At 39.2% G+C, this 16224-nt stretch overlaps 1 protein-coding gene across 4 annotated transcripts in view; it reads right to left on the bottom strand.

The window, feature by feature from the left end:
* Positions 1-3085: 3085 nt before the first annotated feature.
* Positions 3086-16224, bottom strand: part of LOC122817233 (collagen alpha-1(XIV) chain-like) — a 950064-nt gene continuing 936925 nt past the window's right edge. For 3 of the 4 annotated variants that reach the window (XM_044090454.1, XM_044090451.1, XM_044090452.1), the window contains exon 42: positions 3086-6615. In XM_044090454.1, coding sequence (XP_043946389.1) covers positions 6590-6615 — 26 coding nt within the window. In that variant the 3' untranslated portion in view covers positions 3086-6589. The remainder of the gene's footprint in view (positions 6616-16224) is intronic. The other variant, XM_044090453.1, reaches the window with a different exon arrangement.

Here is a 16224-nt window from a genome sequence, read left to right as displayed (position 1 = left end):
ATGAGGTGATCTGCAATGTGTATCTCTTATCTTGTTTAGTTTATTAGGACATCTGCAATGTGTATCTCTTATCTTGTTTAGTTTATTAGGACATGAGGTGATCTGCAATGTGTATCTCTTATCTTGTTTAGTTTATTAGGACATGAGGTGATCTGCAATGTGTATCTCTTATCTTGTTTAGTTTATCAGGGCATGAGGTCATATGCAATGTGTATCTCTTATCTTGTTTAGTTTATCAGGACATGAGGTGATCTGCAATTTTTATATCTCTTATCTTGTTTTGTTTATCAGGACATGAGGTGATCTGCAATGTGTATCTCTTATCTTGTTTAGTTTATTAGGACATGAGGTGATCTGCAATGACCTGCAGGCTTTCACATGCATGGCATACAACAGTTATATTATCTATCTTCACCCCCATTTCTTGGTGCAAGCTACCATTTTGGTTATTTTATTGACCAAATTAAACTTTTTTCTTATCCATTGCAGTTCTTCCTTTTTACTTCTTGCTCTACTCCACAGACATCTGCTGCCCTTAGTTTCTAACCTGTGTGAACCTCATCTTCCTTATAATTTCCTGTGAATCCTTTCTCTGAGTATTTTAATTATAAATTTATTCACCCACTTGTAGTGAGACACAGGTCTCTTGTGTTATTCTTGTTTATGGGCAGTCTTTTCCAGTCAGTTGATACTCCCCATGTTTAAAACATGGTGATGGGAAGGGGGGATAGAAGTGATTCCCCCCACAGCTGGCCACTCTCTTACACCAAACATTTACTTTCCTTGCACAGCTCCCACCTGACAGGCCCGTGCACATGCAACTCTGATTCATCAGTCATCTCTGAACTGTGACTTCCATTTTTCTTCTTGTTCTTAACCCACTCTGCTCCTTAGTTAAATGCTGTTGCTGCTTTGGAGAGATGGGATGGCAGCTGCATAGCCTTGTTGTTTTCCCTAATCACACGCCCTATTTCTTACCTGACCATAATGACTTCCCCCATGCACTACTTTATTAGTGTGTGCTAACACTAATTTTACCTCTTCCCCAACCCCAGCTCCAAACCTTACCTTAGGAAAAACCCTTCCCATAACTCTACCACTACACAAGATACTCAGACACAAATAACATACATCAGCACATCCTCACTAAATCTCCTTTGTTAGCCCTTATTCTAAATCAAAACTGCATGTGGAAGAGTGAACCCCAGACAGGAGTCTAAGCACATGCATCCATAAAGTCACTACCACATTTATTTGCACAATCACTTCCTTTCAGGGTTATGTTAAAGAATTATTCTGACTAGGAAACATTTTTTTTTCTATCACATGGCTGCTACTGCTAAAATAGCAGCCGTTAACTAGCTCAGACATTGGGAAAGAAGAGGACCTTGTATTCCATGCAGCTGTATTCCCCCTTGAGATGCATGGGGGAAGTCATTACAGTCAGGTAAGAAATAGGGGTGTGATTAAGGAAAACAAGGCTGTGCAGCTGCCGTCCCATCTCTCCAAAGCAGAAATGGGGGTGAAGGAAGTATAACTGTTGTATTCCATGCATGTGAAAGCCTGCAGGTCACATTTAACTAAGGTTCATTTTAAGAGTACATCAAGCATCACTTGCATCATGCCTGACAATCTACTATCAGTTCCCAGTTTCCTAGTAATCTATAAATTGGTGGATGTGTATGGGGTCAGTGTAGCAGTCACATGACCTGGCAGCACTAGATGGATGAAATCTAAGGAAGGAGAGTGGTCATTCATACGTATATCTTAGGCTTTTCTCTAGATTTGCTGAAAATGACATCTGGTTGTGGCACAGCAGACAAATCTGTTGAGGCCTGGAAAGTTTGTGACACTGCTAGCTCAAAGCTTCCCTGCCAAGGGGCAATTGAGCATATAGTAAAAGCTGGCACCAGTACCAAAGGCTAACAAGATTATTTCACTTCAAGGCCAGTGCTCTCAGGTCCTCACTGGACTGATGGAGTTTATAAAGCCATATCTATCAGCTTCTTTATGCAAGAATTAGAGATAAAGCTAAATAATAATAAGGGGCAAAGATCCAGGTCAGGGATACATTTTTAAATATTACTCAAATTCACTTACAACAGGTTTTGCATCAACAAGCACTTTCTGAAAAATAAAAAGTATAAAATTCTAATGTCTGTTATTATTAAATGACTGTTACCCTCAGTGATTTACTGGGAAAACAACATTTTTACGAGGGATAAGTTGATGATATTTTGTGGCCACTGCTGGCCATAGGCACATTCATTGGCAATCTTTTCTGGAGACATGAGCATCAAAGTGATCTCCAAAATCAAAGGCAAACAAATGAATACAGCAGGTAACAGTGCTCCAGCAGTTCCCTGAAGATAATAATGAAAATTAGCAGGTTCAGAGGTCATTACAGGTTTGTTAGTCACCTGGATAAACAGAGACGGCAGCCTCTTGAGCAGCTGATGGAGAAGGAAAGAGCTGATAATGGCAGTAGTCTGTGCTTTCCTTTATACTACATGTTCCACTAATACCCACGTCATGGGGAATGGTCATCCCTAAGTAAGGGATGTCTAAAGCTGCAGGTGTCAGGCTAGATATCACACAGCTGTCCGGAGTCCAGTTCTTATTCAATGTGGATACAGTTGCAGCAATAACCTTTACAATAAACACCTTGGGTAGCCAATAACCTTTACAATAAACACCTTGGGTAGCTCATCACATTCCTTTACTTGTTCCTGGGAAGTTCTAAGACAACAGGAAACAGTATAACAAAACATGAGTTATTTTTAACAAAACTTGATGGGTAGGATTTACATCAAAGTGCTATCTGACATGTAAAGAAAAATCTGTTCTTTGACTAATACCTGATTGCCTGAAAGCTAACACATTTCCAGGAAATATGATTGCTATACTCCAAAGGCTAAAAAAGTGCCATGCACATATATCTGACACAAAGAGTAGCCAATTCCAGCTTGAGATGTGATGAGGGTGTAGGACATTTTGTCTAAACAGAAATTTAATATAAATATACTTACTGTCCATAATTCATATCTTTTGACTAGAGAAGAGAGACTGACACATAAATTCCTTCTTTAATTCTTAACAAAAATATATTTAAATGAAACCATTTTTTATATATACACTCAGAAGGTTACAAGTATTTGGTTTTAGTTTACAGCACTTTCTAGAAAAAAAACTGTAATTTACACACACACACACACACACACACACACACACACACACACACACACACACACACACACACACACACACACACACACACACACACACACACACACACACAAAAGTTAACTAGCACAGCTTTTATATTTTAGCTGAATATAATAGGAATTAGTTAGTCTAATAAGCAAATTGACTATAGATAAACAGATAAGAAATGTTTTTCTTTTCACTCTGTTGTAATAAATATTATATACATTTATAGCAAAAATGGTTACAATGCTCACTTGTTTTGGCAGCATTCATAATTTTTCTTAAGTGAATCATTCAGATGGGTTATGTTAACTAAAACTAGAAGTGATACCGGAGTCTTTACAGTATCAATGAATTTATAAGAGGATTCTTGATGGGTCAGGAATTCCATTATTTCATCCATCGAATTGTGTATGGATGGATCTTCCATCTAGCCTCAAGTTCCTATATCTCAGGCAAGTATTTACTTTTATATTACTTGCTTACTGTGTAGGTAGGAGTCAAATCTTGATTATTTTTTGATGCACAAGGTGTTTGCTTCTAGCTAGGAAATGAAGTGGCACACATCGTGGATGAATGCATTTATGTATCCAGCACCTGACATTATGGGCTAACATCAGAAGAGGGGCACACCTCTGAATATGATACATTCTGAAAATTTACTGAATTCCTACTGAAAGAAAATGTGAACCCTATCAAGAACCTGTCAGCAAACCTATCAAGGCCCACGTTTTGCCCTCACACCAATAATTTCTGTCAAGTTTTCCCTGTTCTGAGCAACGTGTTTCTGTTTGGCCATGCCATGCTTGCACAGCTGCATACTATTTCAACAGTTGTTATTGTGGTTACTTTTTACTCCCACAACTTATTCTTTCTCTGTCACCAGGAAACCACACAAGGAAGACATCCTGTGGTTTCTTCAAAGTGCACTCTAGCAGATAGCAACAATACAACTTTCTGCTAGCCTACAAGATTACTGTTACTGTCACAGTGGCTAGTCATGCTCCATCATTTAGCCCAGCATGAAAGTATCTGTGTATAATAGTTAATTACTAAGTAATACTGAATGATAATGGGTGGGCCAAATGAGAAATGGGAAAAGGTTGGGCTAACACTAGGTACATCCTAACCTATGTGTTTTTATGCTGACAGAATGGTATGTACATTGCCTGTAAAGTCTCTCTGATATTTTCTGTAAAATGTTGACCTGCCATGACACAGGCACTAGGGGGCAGGCAGGACAGATGAGAATGGGAATCATCAGGTGATGCTAACTTGTCTGTCATGGAGGGAGTGTGATGGTTCAGCAGAATAAAAGCTGTATGATAGTCAGCAATCAAGCTTGATGCAACAGGTGCACTTCCTGGTCAGGAGATTTAGAGCATGTGTGCCTTCTAGGAGCAACAATCGCACAGCATGCATTCAAATGGGAGTGCGGAGACCAGAAGCATATACAAAAATCTTCACTCAGCACCTGACTCTCGCTTCCCAGAGGAACACATATACTAGCAGGCTCTCACCATTGGAATGAATGAATTGGCCTATTAAGTGTTCAAGGGGAAGGCTTGATGGTCATTGAGTGGGTGGGGTCCAAATTATTTATAAAACAGTAACTGGTTCTAACTCCTCCAAAATCATTTTTTTTTCTGAAAAGATGCTGGATTGTAATCAATAATTAATGACCATCATTATGTTTACTGACATTTCTAACCACACAGAGTACACATTAATTCATGTTTTGTTAGTCTGTAAATTTTCTAGATCAGTAATACTCATATTCAAAAAATGCCCCTAATATGGGGCCTTTTTCTCTGGTTCTTGATTATTTTTGACTGTGTCGCTGACTTTGGACATAAAGGGATGAGAGCTATGATTCCATATAACACTGTTGAGCGAACATTGCCTAATAGTGTGAAATGAAAAGCAACTAGAAGGGGATTAAGCTTTGAGTTTGAGCCTAAAATTCATAATTATAAGTGGCCAAAGGATGATGAGAAGAGGAAGGTAAGGGGCAGGTGTGACAGCATGCATTTGTGGGAAGTATAACAGCAGAGTATGCCTCCAGCAAATAATAATTTGTTAGAGCACCTTCTTTACCTTTGAAATGATGTTTTTACTTAATTTGTAAAATGCATGACTGAAAGAAACAAAGAGATGCATCATTTGTTTGGAATATGAAGATTAATGCTGCAAACAGCTTGAAAGCCTTCATCATGTCTACCCAGAAGAAATGCCAAACATAATAAGATCTTTACTTTGACTATGTTCATATAAATTTCCAAAAGTAAGATTTTAGAGATCCCTGTTCTAGTGTCCAACAAGAGTTAATATTTCCTACACATCAGAACTAGTAATCCTGGGATAACATCTTGCATCCAGAGTGTTTGTTTACTATGTACCACAGCATATTACAAAACATATTGTATATGCAAGCATTAGAGTCTAATAGTTGGTGCAGAGGGTTAAGGCTGTGAGCTATAGTCCTTTGGTTCAGGGTTCGATTCTCTCATTAGTTATTTACCTACTGTTTGACCATGAGGAATGTCATTAATGTAAAACATGGAGCAAAGGCCTATTTCCAAAGAAATATATACATTAATCTATGCTTCATAAAATAAGTCATTGGCAGGATGATTATGGCCCATATGTTTCTTTCAACCGTAAACTAATTTACTCTTACGTGAAAGGGATTTTTGGGGAAAAAAGCCTTTGGAGTCAATTAAACACTGACTGAAATGATACTAGGAAAATAAATGCATCAATACTGGTTGGAAATGACCTGGCCTGATAATCTGCTTGATTTTCCTTTGAACTATAACCTTTAACCCTTTCCATGCTGTAATATATTTGTACTTTTTGAAAATTATATGCACAGCCTTTACAATATAAGACCCATTATTTACAACGTTGTGTTTATATAATTTTTTAAACTAATTTGATTAGAAATTGCTGAATTTCCTTGCTGTAATTCTTGTACCACCTGTTCTCAGTTTATAGTTGTGCTGCACATATAAATGTTAGCTGTCATGAACTGGTACTGCTCAGTATCTGATTACCTCAAACATTGTATCTTAGGTGTATCAGTATTCGTTCCCATGTTACATGACAATTCCATCTGCTTTCTGATTAAATAAAACCTTAAAAGAGACTACTGCCAGCCATTACACTGCCGACGTTATCCCTCTCCGTACAGGTCGATATACAGCAGGAATTCCCAAGTGGTGCTTTTTCAAATGCTGAACCATGACGATGAAGTCAGTTCATAAATATTGTTATGCATACTGCCGTATAATATCTTTTCTGGATTCTTCCCTCATGTATAAATGCTGTACAAAATCGGAATGACAATCAATTACTTCTCATTGTAGCAAACGACTCATGTTCAAAAGATGATGCCATGGTGTTCTGCTAAAAAAAAGGATAACAGCATTAAACGACTTACTTACAAACATAGTATTCACAAGCAAACCGGCAAGAAATGTTGTACCTTTAAACACCATGTCTATATAAATACAAACCGATCTTAATGAAACAGGATTTAAAGAATGCTTTGCTGAATGCACAACGTTCTGCAACTCTAATATCCTTCTGTAAGAAAGATTTTGTTACCAAGTGTAAGAACTGTCTAGCACAACATCTATGAATGAGAAAATATTGTATTTTAGAAAGTCCTGTCCCATGTACTTGGGTTGGCTTTCTGACAGCCCTCATAATGGCTATTTCTTTTTCTTCATCATGAGTTCCACATCTGTGCGTTAAGTTCCTTTAAAGTATACAAGGCTCTGTCCATGTCCAGTCCTAGGGAAGAATATATGCCCCAGAATTCCCAAGTTTTTCTGCTCACTTACTATGTTTGGATCTCATGATAGCATACATATTTGGAAGGTTCTTGGGTTCACTGCATGTGAAAGCTGCATCTTTGTTGTGCTGTTACAGTCAAATGTCAGTATCCCCACAGGGGCTGCATATTTAATCTGGATCTAGAATACAATACAATGTGCACTTTCTAGTGGTGGTGATGGATTACCAGCAAAAAGACCAGCTGGCGAGGTTTCTCCATGAGATTTGGCAAGAGTAAGACTACAATAAGATAAGGGACCATGGGGTCACATTAGGAACGCAGGTTGTATCACCCTTAAAGGTCAGCTTACCTAAAATATCTTCTGGACTACTGCAACTCCTGGTGGTGGCACTCCCTTTCTCTTGCACAGCGTCAAAGTCCTACCTGCCACCTCCTCAAAACTGAGGGTAAACAATGGTTACCCAGACAGCATCAACTTTAGAGACCAGGTTGCCATGATTTTGTTCATGACTGTTTTCACTGACTTATGTTAAATGGGCATTTACATCTTCAGGGTAGGTCCAGAGGCTTAACTCAGGCTAAGGAAGCTTGTGTTTTGCTTTCCCGAGCTAGTAGCCCACCAGGTCAAACATTGTAGGCTGCATAACCCTTTCAGGCTGCTGAATATTAAGCCACACTCACACTAATACTGGACCTTCAGAGTATTCATAGCAGCTGATAAGTAAGGACTGAATGTGTCTGGGATAGCGCTATTTGTGGTCAAGGACTGGTGTCCAACAAATGCTTCTAGGACACCAGCATTATGTCCAGTGTGTGCCTTATGTAAGTCTGCCATATTATATACAGACTTCTTTACACTTAGTCACCCAGTTATGTCTCCTGCATGGCATGAGTGCTGACTGCCACTTTTAGTACCTCATTACTGTCACTCCTCTATCTTTCCCCCAAGATGTTGCAGGCAGCATAGTTTGTCAAACTTAAGTTAACAATACAAAAGAAAAAGCAACACATTTCCTGAGACAAGTGAGGAATCATAGGAATCACAGAAATTTGCAAAATGTGTTTATTCTAGACATGGTGAAGAGGCTAACTAATGAACCTATCTCTCCACCTAGTTTTATTTACCTTTTGGTGAAGATTTAGACTCCTGATTTTGGTATTTGTGGGGCTATTTGTTTATTGGAGATACAGAAAGTCATGGACAGTTGGGTCCCTAATGGCTTAAAAGGCAAAGCTTACATCTCCTCTCAGGAGTCTGTAAGATATGTCTAGTGAGGTATATCCCAAAGGGGGACTGTATTCACTGATTGGCTAACCAATACCAAGTATAAAGGAATAACTACCTCTTTACAACTGGATGACATTCCTTGGTAATTAGCTGTGTCAAGTACAAGGACTTCATAACCACTTTTGTTACAATGGTGATCGAATGAAAGGGAATTATCAACCCCCATTCCAAAGTCTCTAACAATGTTTGCATTTTGGAGGGAGTGTTGTCAATGTTGTATTTCATGGAGAGAGGTTGTCTTTCAAAAATGACAATGTCGCATTTTTTAGCTTCAGTTTAAGCTCATTTTTCCTATAACAGGTAGTTACAAGGGTAACTTCTTGCTGAAAGGCTTGGGTGTCAGAGAGTGACTTGATAATGACTCCAAGTTGACAGTTGTCTACAAACATGGTTAGTCATTTGTCTTGGTTTATAGTTTTGAGATCAGAAAAGGACTACTAAGGCAGCTCATAAACATAAAATATGAAACAAAAGGGGTCCCAGTATACAGCCTTGTAGACCACCACTGGTCACCTTCATGCTCTCTGATGAGGCTTCTGCTACCCACACCATGTAGGTGGAGGAGCAGCTATGGAGTAAGCATTCATGCTCATAGTAATTAATTGTACATAAGTTACTTAAGTTACAATCTATAGTGAACAATAATAATGTGTTTCTATATAATAAAGCTGCTTGAACAGAACCCATGAAGATTTGTTTATTTGTGTCCTAACACGAAAGCAACAGGGAAGATATGAGGTAGGCTAATGAGTCCCCCCAGACAGAAGCATAGGCATGTCGACTGCCATATTATATACAGACGTGTGAGTGTGGCTTAATATTCAGTGTCGAGCAGTGACACTGAGGTAACCCCTGGGGTGTATCTGCGATCTCCCATCCATTGGTCAAGATTCCTCTTGAACAAGGCCAGCGAGGTGCTCTGCCTCACATAAACCGGGATTTTGTTCCACAGCATAGGGAGTCTTTGGGTGATGAATCTATCCCTCCAGCACATCCTATTAATAACCGTGTCGAGGTTTAAGTCACCCGCCCTTGTGGCTCTGAGGGATCTAGATTTTTTGAGATGAAGCATATTCATCAAATCTGGGTTTGACATGGCCTTGTATGTCAGGCATAGGTCACCTCTGAGTAAGCGGTACGCAACTGAATATAACTGGAGTTCTTTCAGTCGTGCAGCATAAGACAGATTTTTGAGACCCTTTATCCTTTTGGTGAGGAACTTTTGTGGCCTCTCCAGCTGAACTGGTTGGCCAGTCTGTTTGAGTCTGACCATGTGATACTATTTTGGATAACTTCAGGTTAAAGAAGGCTTTGTAATTGTCCTTACCTTCAGGCTACTAACTCAAGTTTATGAGCTGCCTTAGTAACCCTAGTAGTAGTTTCCAACTTTTGAGTCAACTATTTTATATTTACCTTGACTTTAGGATCTTTTCAGCTACTATATATTTTAAGAAGTTTTTTTTTTTTGCCATTTAATTCCCCCCACTCTTCCTTCATTGGTTATGGCCTGACCCTTGTGCCTCATCCACACTGGGCCCACTAGCTCTTTCATGCCCTCAGGACTCATTCCAGTAACCTGCTGGGGTCAGTCACAGATCTCAGGCAAAAAAATTCGACATGCCTATGCTTCTGTCTGGGGGGACTCATTAGCCTACCTCATATCTTCCCTGTCGCTTTCGTGTTAGGACACAAACAAATCTTCATGGGTTCTGTTCAAGCAGCTTTATTATATAGAAACACATTATTATTGTTCACTATAGATTGTAACTTAAGTAACTTATGTACAATTAATTACTATGAGCATGAATGCTTACTCCATAGCTGCTCCTTCAAAATGGCACTAAGGTTGTGCATATGTGCAGGTTATATATGTGCATGTAGAGCTTTGCATGCTTCTTAAAGATATAACCACACGCACTTTACACTCTGATCTACACCACCCTTCTTTTGTGGCAATGTAGTACCATGCAATGTGGGGATCCTCTATATATTGCTCCACCTTCACTGCAGCTCAGTCGTTCTCACTGGCCCCTCTGATCATGCCTCCACCAGGGATCATTATCCCGAGATGCCCACACACCACCCTCCCCCCAGGATTGGTATGCCCATTTCTCACAGTCATTCCATCAGTCACCTGAGATACTAATCGAACCCAGATTGCTTGGGTTGTAGTCAGGACATTTTCTCTCTACACCACCAGATCAGCAACTTTTTTCCTCTTTTGGATAGTTTATTTATCTCACTGAACCAACAGGGTGGTTTGTTTTAAAATTTTCCATTATATTTACACCTGCCAGGGTCTGTCTGGTCTATGTAATTATCTAAGTAGGCATAGAAATCATTTGTGAAGTTATTTGTTATAACTATGTTTGGGGTTGTGGTGCTGGTAGTAAATTTCAAAACTTCATAGAACTTAATGAGATTTTTGCATTTGAATCCTTAAATTCAGACATATTGACCCTGATAAGGTTTAGAAATTTAAAGGTAAAGGTCATTTGTTTATGAACTGACTCAAATGGAAAAGTCAATATCAAGGGAATAGTACATGACAAAGCTGTATTTCTAAGGACAAGGTCAAGAATATTGTTACCTCTGGTGGGTTGTCAAATATTTGACCCAGGACGTTTTTGTTAATAAAGTCCAAGAACTTTTAAGCATGTCCTGTATTTGAGGTATAGGGGATTGCAGTACCGTATCTGGGTCTTGGTCTATGCTAAGGCTCCAGAAAGAGAATCTACTCCATTTATCTAGGCATGCCTTCCTTATATTAGGTATCCTTGTCTCCCTCATTATATAAAGCTGAGCTGAATTTGTCAGCAAGAAAATTCACTATGTTACTCTGCTCATTACAGGTGGCAGCACTGACCACCGGTCCGGCACACGCGTATGCTGCCGTTCAGGTTTTGGACATAGCTGTAGAGGGTCATATGGTTGTCATTAGCCTGTGAGGCTATCTTGATCTTGTAAAATGGCCTCATTGGACTTAATTAATCCAGTTAGTTTCCAGTTAAGTTTAATTAGAGAGCTCCTATTATTACAAGAATTGCTCTTCCTGATTTTAGCCATAACTTTTTTCCTTTTGTAATATATACCATATTAAGGTTAGGATTCCACCATCCACAAAACAAAATGCATTAGAACCACTAAATCTAAGGATTTACATTTTCCTGGTGACATATATAACACATGTTAGTGAGAAGATATGTGCCTCAGAGGATTCCCATGCTCTGGAACAGATTCCACCACCTATGTGAAGCAGAGCCCAATCATAGTCCTATTTATATGTAACCTTGGCCAATGGATGGGAAGTCAGAAATTTACCCCAGGTTTGTGACCCATGTCTCTGATAGATAGAAGCAGGCAGTAATGCCCAAACTAGTATACCACCCACTAGCATACCCCCTTCTAATAAATGCCCATGATACATAGGGACATAATTAGGTAAGATTGCTTGGCTAGGCTTATAAAGGCCCTGGTAGTCACCATCAGATTGTTGGTAAAAGGTTCAGTTTTATGCTCTCTCATTTGCTAGTTAGTGTTACAAATGCTTCATTGTATTGGTATTTAAGCACCTTGTTTGTACAGTTTTTCACTCAGTTTGGAGGATCTGCTCCAAGTTTGGTGACTTAGTCAGAGACCTGGAGTGAATCTAAACTAAATCAGAGGCAACCACTGTGACCCACAAAAATAAGTATATTTAAAGCTTGCATTGCACTTTTGTGAACTGCTTTATACTTAATTTCCATTCCATTTTATACTGTTGTTGCTGCTTTAACTGTTATTTTCTGCACATTGTCATCCGAGTACTGCTGTATCTCATAGCTAAAACCAGCCACCCTACATTAAGAAGGCCTTCCTGCATCCTTGTGGCAGAAGTGTGCAGCCCAGGACACATCTGAGTTGGGGATTGCTGGTAAAAGGCTCCATTTTGGGCTCTCCCATTGGCTAGTTAGTGTTTCAACTCTTTAATTTCATTTATATTTAAGCACTGTGTTTGCACATAGCTGGACACTGTGCAATGGGGTTTAGCACTGCTGTGTATAGATGCAAACTCTTAGAAAGAAATATTTTCCCTTGATACCTGCTAGGGAACCTTTCTTAGCTCCACTGCCTCTCTGTGAGAAATGCAGTTGTGCATTGCTACCCAGAGAGCAACCCAGCTACACTTTCTAAGGCACTGACATAGTCTTATACCCTTAGAAGTCCACAAGATAGCCGCCCTTGCTGGTCTTACAAGCAAATCTTGGTCCACCGTACCCCCTCCCCACTAGTCACTATAATATATACCCACCACAATGGATGGACAGTTTCTCACCATTTCTCCAGCCAACCCGATTGAGATGGGCATCCTGAGGCAATGTAGCAATTGCCTCATGTACATTGACAATTACTTGCTCCTAAATCAAACAAATACAGTATGTGAGAGATGTAACTATGCCATGAAATTAAAATCAGTCCTCTGGCAATAAAAGCAAGACATACAACCGGTTGTCAGCACACATACCTTCTCTCTCACACAACAGAAGGTCAAGACACTTAAACCCACATAAGCAGAGGTACTCACTAACAGTCTACTAAAAAACAGAGACCTCCCAAGTGTAAACATACACATACCAGTACACAAACAGAATCCACCACCACACACAACACAAATATCAGTGTTTCAGCAATTAAGCCCCTAAGGCATAACACCTCAAAACCAAATGTTCTGGGTACAGGTGACTCAGTAGTGAGACACACATATGTTCCTCTCACCACATTGAAAAATCCCTAAGCAGCATTCTACCTTCACCAAGGATGATGGCACAACACAGACAAAAAATTGTTTCAATAATTGGATTAGCGTCTGGTGTCACTCCAGGGGGATCCAATATCTATCTGCCTGAGAAGACATGGTAGGCAGTCCACACTGCTTTGACAGAGATGGCATTCATCTGTCTCCTCAAGGCTTTAGAATACTGACAAAGACACTTGCCTCCCCGTAGCACCTTTTTTTAGGTAATGTCCAAACAACAAAACTTCTGACATAAAGAAATCCACTAAAGACAAACCCAAGGTCATACTGCTTAATGCTAGGAGCTTAAACACTAAACTGCACATCCTGGAAGCACTCCTAGCCTTGGAAGATGCTGATGCTTGTGTAGTCACAGAGACTTGGTTCAAGGCCACTGAGCGCACACTTGCTGTATAAGGCTGCAATGCCTTTCACACGTTCAGACCCCAAAACGAGCATGAAAGAACCAAAGATGGAGGTGTATCCATATTCATCAAATCCAAATACACCTCAAGACTTCTGAAACAATACGACTCACTGGAGCTAATCCAAGTCTAATTACTTATAGGAAAAACACCCTTCCACATCATTGCTAGCTACAGGACCACCACCGTGAACCAGAAGATACACACCATCTACCTGGACTTGCTACAGTCACTCAACATACAGCTAAACACCGTGGTCATGGGAGATTTTAACTATCGGTCCATCGATTGGGAAACTTCATGATCACAAACAAAATCACTATGAGGTTCCAGGACTTTTTTAATTCAAATGCCCTGGAAGAGTTAGTCTGGAACTCCACAGGGGCCTCAAATGTCCTGGACCTAGTGCTCACAAACATGAGGGGTCACTGCACAACCTCTGTGTGTCACCCTTCATAGAAGGGTCAGACCAAAAATCTGTCTTTTTTGATAACGACCAAGAAAAGAAATGACAAGTGAAAAACAGCTCTACTTTCCAAAACCACTATTTATTTTAAGATAAAATTTCTCTAGCGCCTCGGCCGTAGCCTTTGCAGAGTAAAACCTTAGTATCTAAAAAGTCCCTCCTTTTATATTTCATTCAAACACATTTCAATTAATCAATTACATACTAATTACTAAAACACATTCCATTTCACATTTAAAGTTAAAAAACCACTATATAAAACTTTGCCAATTGCTTTCTTTGTTTAACCCATTAGGTATCAGAGTATTATATTTCATTATAAGAATGGACTCTTTACGCCTCAATACATATTTTAACAGTTCCACATTTTCACATTGCAGTAATATTTGTTCCAACACTGTAACTTTCCTACTACTTATTTTACCTTTGTGTTCTTTATTGTAATAAAAATCTGTCTTGTTTGAAGTAAAGATCAAACCTGACACCCTCATTGGAGAGAAAAGTCTGAACAATTACTCCAAAGCAAACTATTGCCTACTAAGCTATGGTATGAAAAGTTTTGAAGCCCCTGACAGTATAGACAACAATGTTTCCTATGCAGAGGAATACAAGCTTGCCCTATATAGGCACTTAAACAAATGCATTGACTTTGCCTGTATTATAGCTCTTAAGTATGGGGTTCAGGTCTGAGTTCTGGTCACTACATGCATGAAATGTATATCTCTGGCATTGTTTCTTTGTAGTATAGAGATCTTGTAACTCCTTCAAATACATGCTAGTTAGGTTCACTGACTACTATGGGGGAGAGAGATAGAGTGTGTGTGTGTGTGTGTGTGTGTGTGTGTGTGTGTGTGTGTGTGTGTGTGTGTGTGTGTGTGTGTGTGTGTGTGTGTGTGTGCTTGTGTGAGTGTGTCTGTCTGAGTGGTTACACTAATGGGGGGTTAGTTAGAGAAGTGACCGTCTAGTGTGTGTTTGAGCATGCATGTAAGTCAATAGGTAAGTACTTCCATAAGTGTGACTGACTGTAGGGAGGACTTGTTTCTTGATGAATGGATGTTGGTGTGGGTATATAAATGTCTGGAACTGTGTATATATTTGTATCTTCATGGGTGTCTGAATGACTGAGGGTAAGAGAGTGCGGAGGTGCCTTTTCCAATGTGATGCATAAAAAGCTAAGGAGAACACTAGTTCCACCATGTCTGTAAATTATTTCAGTGTACAAATGTACAGTAGTACAATTTCTACCTATCAGTACAATATTATGAAAAACAATGAAATCTCCCAGTATGAGTATGTTTACTATCAACTATGAGTGCAAAAGATGTTGTCAACCAGTAGAGACCTATGTGTTTAATTCAGTAATTCTGTATCATTGCATGAAAATAAGTCAATAAGTTTGTTTATAGGGTAAGCCATTACTACTGCAGGCACTGTATTACAGTAAGACTAGTGTCATAATATCAAAATGGGCTTATAGAAGGTCTTCCCTTTTTCTCAGATCAAAGGAAATGGCACACAAAAGAAAGGGTCTATATTACGTGATCGAAGAGACTTTTTTTGGAACGCCTAATATTCAAACCCAAAACATAGAAAACACTAAACCGCGAATGGCCACGTGCGTGAATTTTTTCCTCGGGAAAATAATTCATGAGGCCGCAAACAAACAACACAAACTTCACAATACATGGCCATTCATGGTTTAGTGTTTTTGATGTTTTGGGTTAGAATATTAAGTGTTTGAAGAAAAGTCTCTTCAATTGTATAATAGGGAACCTAAAAGCAAGTTTAAGGTCAAGATAAGGATTTTTTATATATTTTAAATATTGCTGTTGCTTCTTAATAATATAGGGAACAGTGCTGATTTAGGAATTTAATTTATTCAAATTATGGCTCATTTGGTTATATTTTGGTTAACTATAGCTCACCTTTCTAATGATTTTAATAACATTAGCTATTTTGATGGGTTTGGCATAATGATTAAGGTCTTTACTTCCCAGACACAAAGTACAGGATTTGATTCTGACATCAAGTTATTGGTTAGAATTAAAATGGCCCTTCAGGGCAGCTAGCCTAGTATTCACCTGTGATCAACTGATACATGAAAAAGTACAATTGTGTACACTTACCATAAATGTAGATGTTAGAGTGTATTCACTGTTGCAGTCATCACACTTGGGTTATCTGCCTGCAGGTAGCCCTCAGTCGGCCTGAATACCAGAGTCTTAGTATCTCTGCATCAGATGCTGTCACTTCTTCCATGAC

This window comes from Protopterus annectens, chromosome 12.part0 (assembly GCF_019279795.1).
Source record: "Protopterus annectens isolate FY-2018-M chromosome 12.part0, PAN1.0, whole genome shotgun sequence".
Lineage (NCBI taxonomy): Eukaryota > Metazoa > Chordata > Ceratodontiformes > Protopteridae > Protopterus > Protopterus annectens.
Note: the sequence above shows the minus strand (reverse complement) of the source record. Positions and strands in the feature narration are given on the sequence as shown.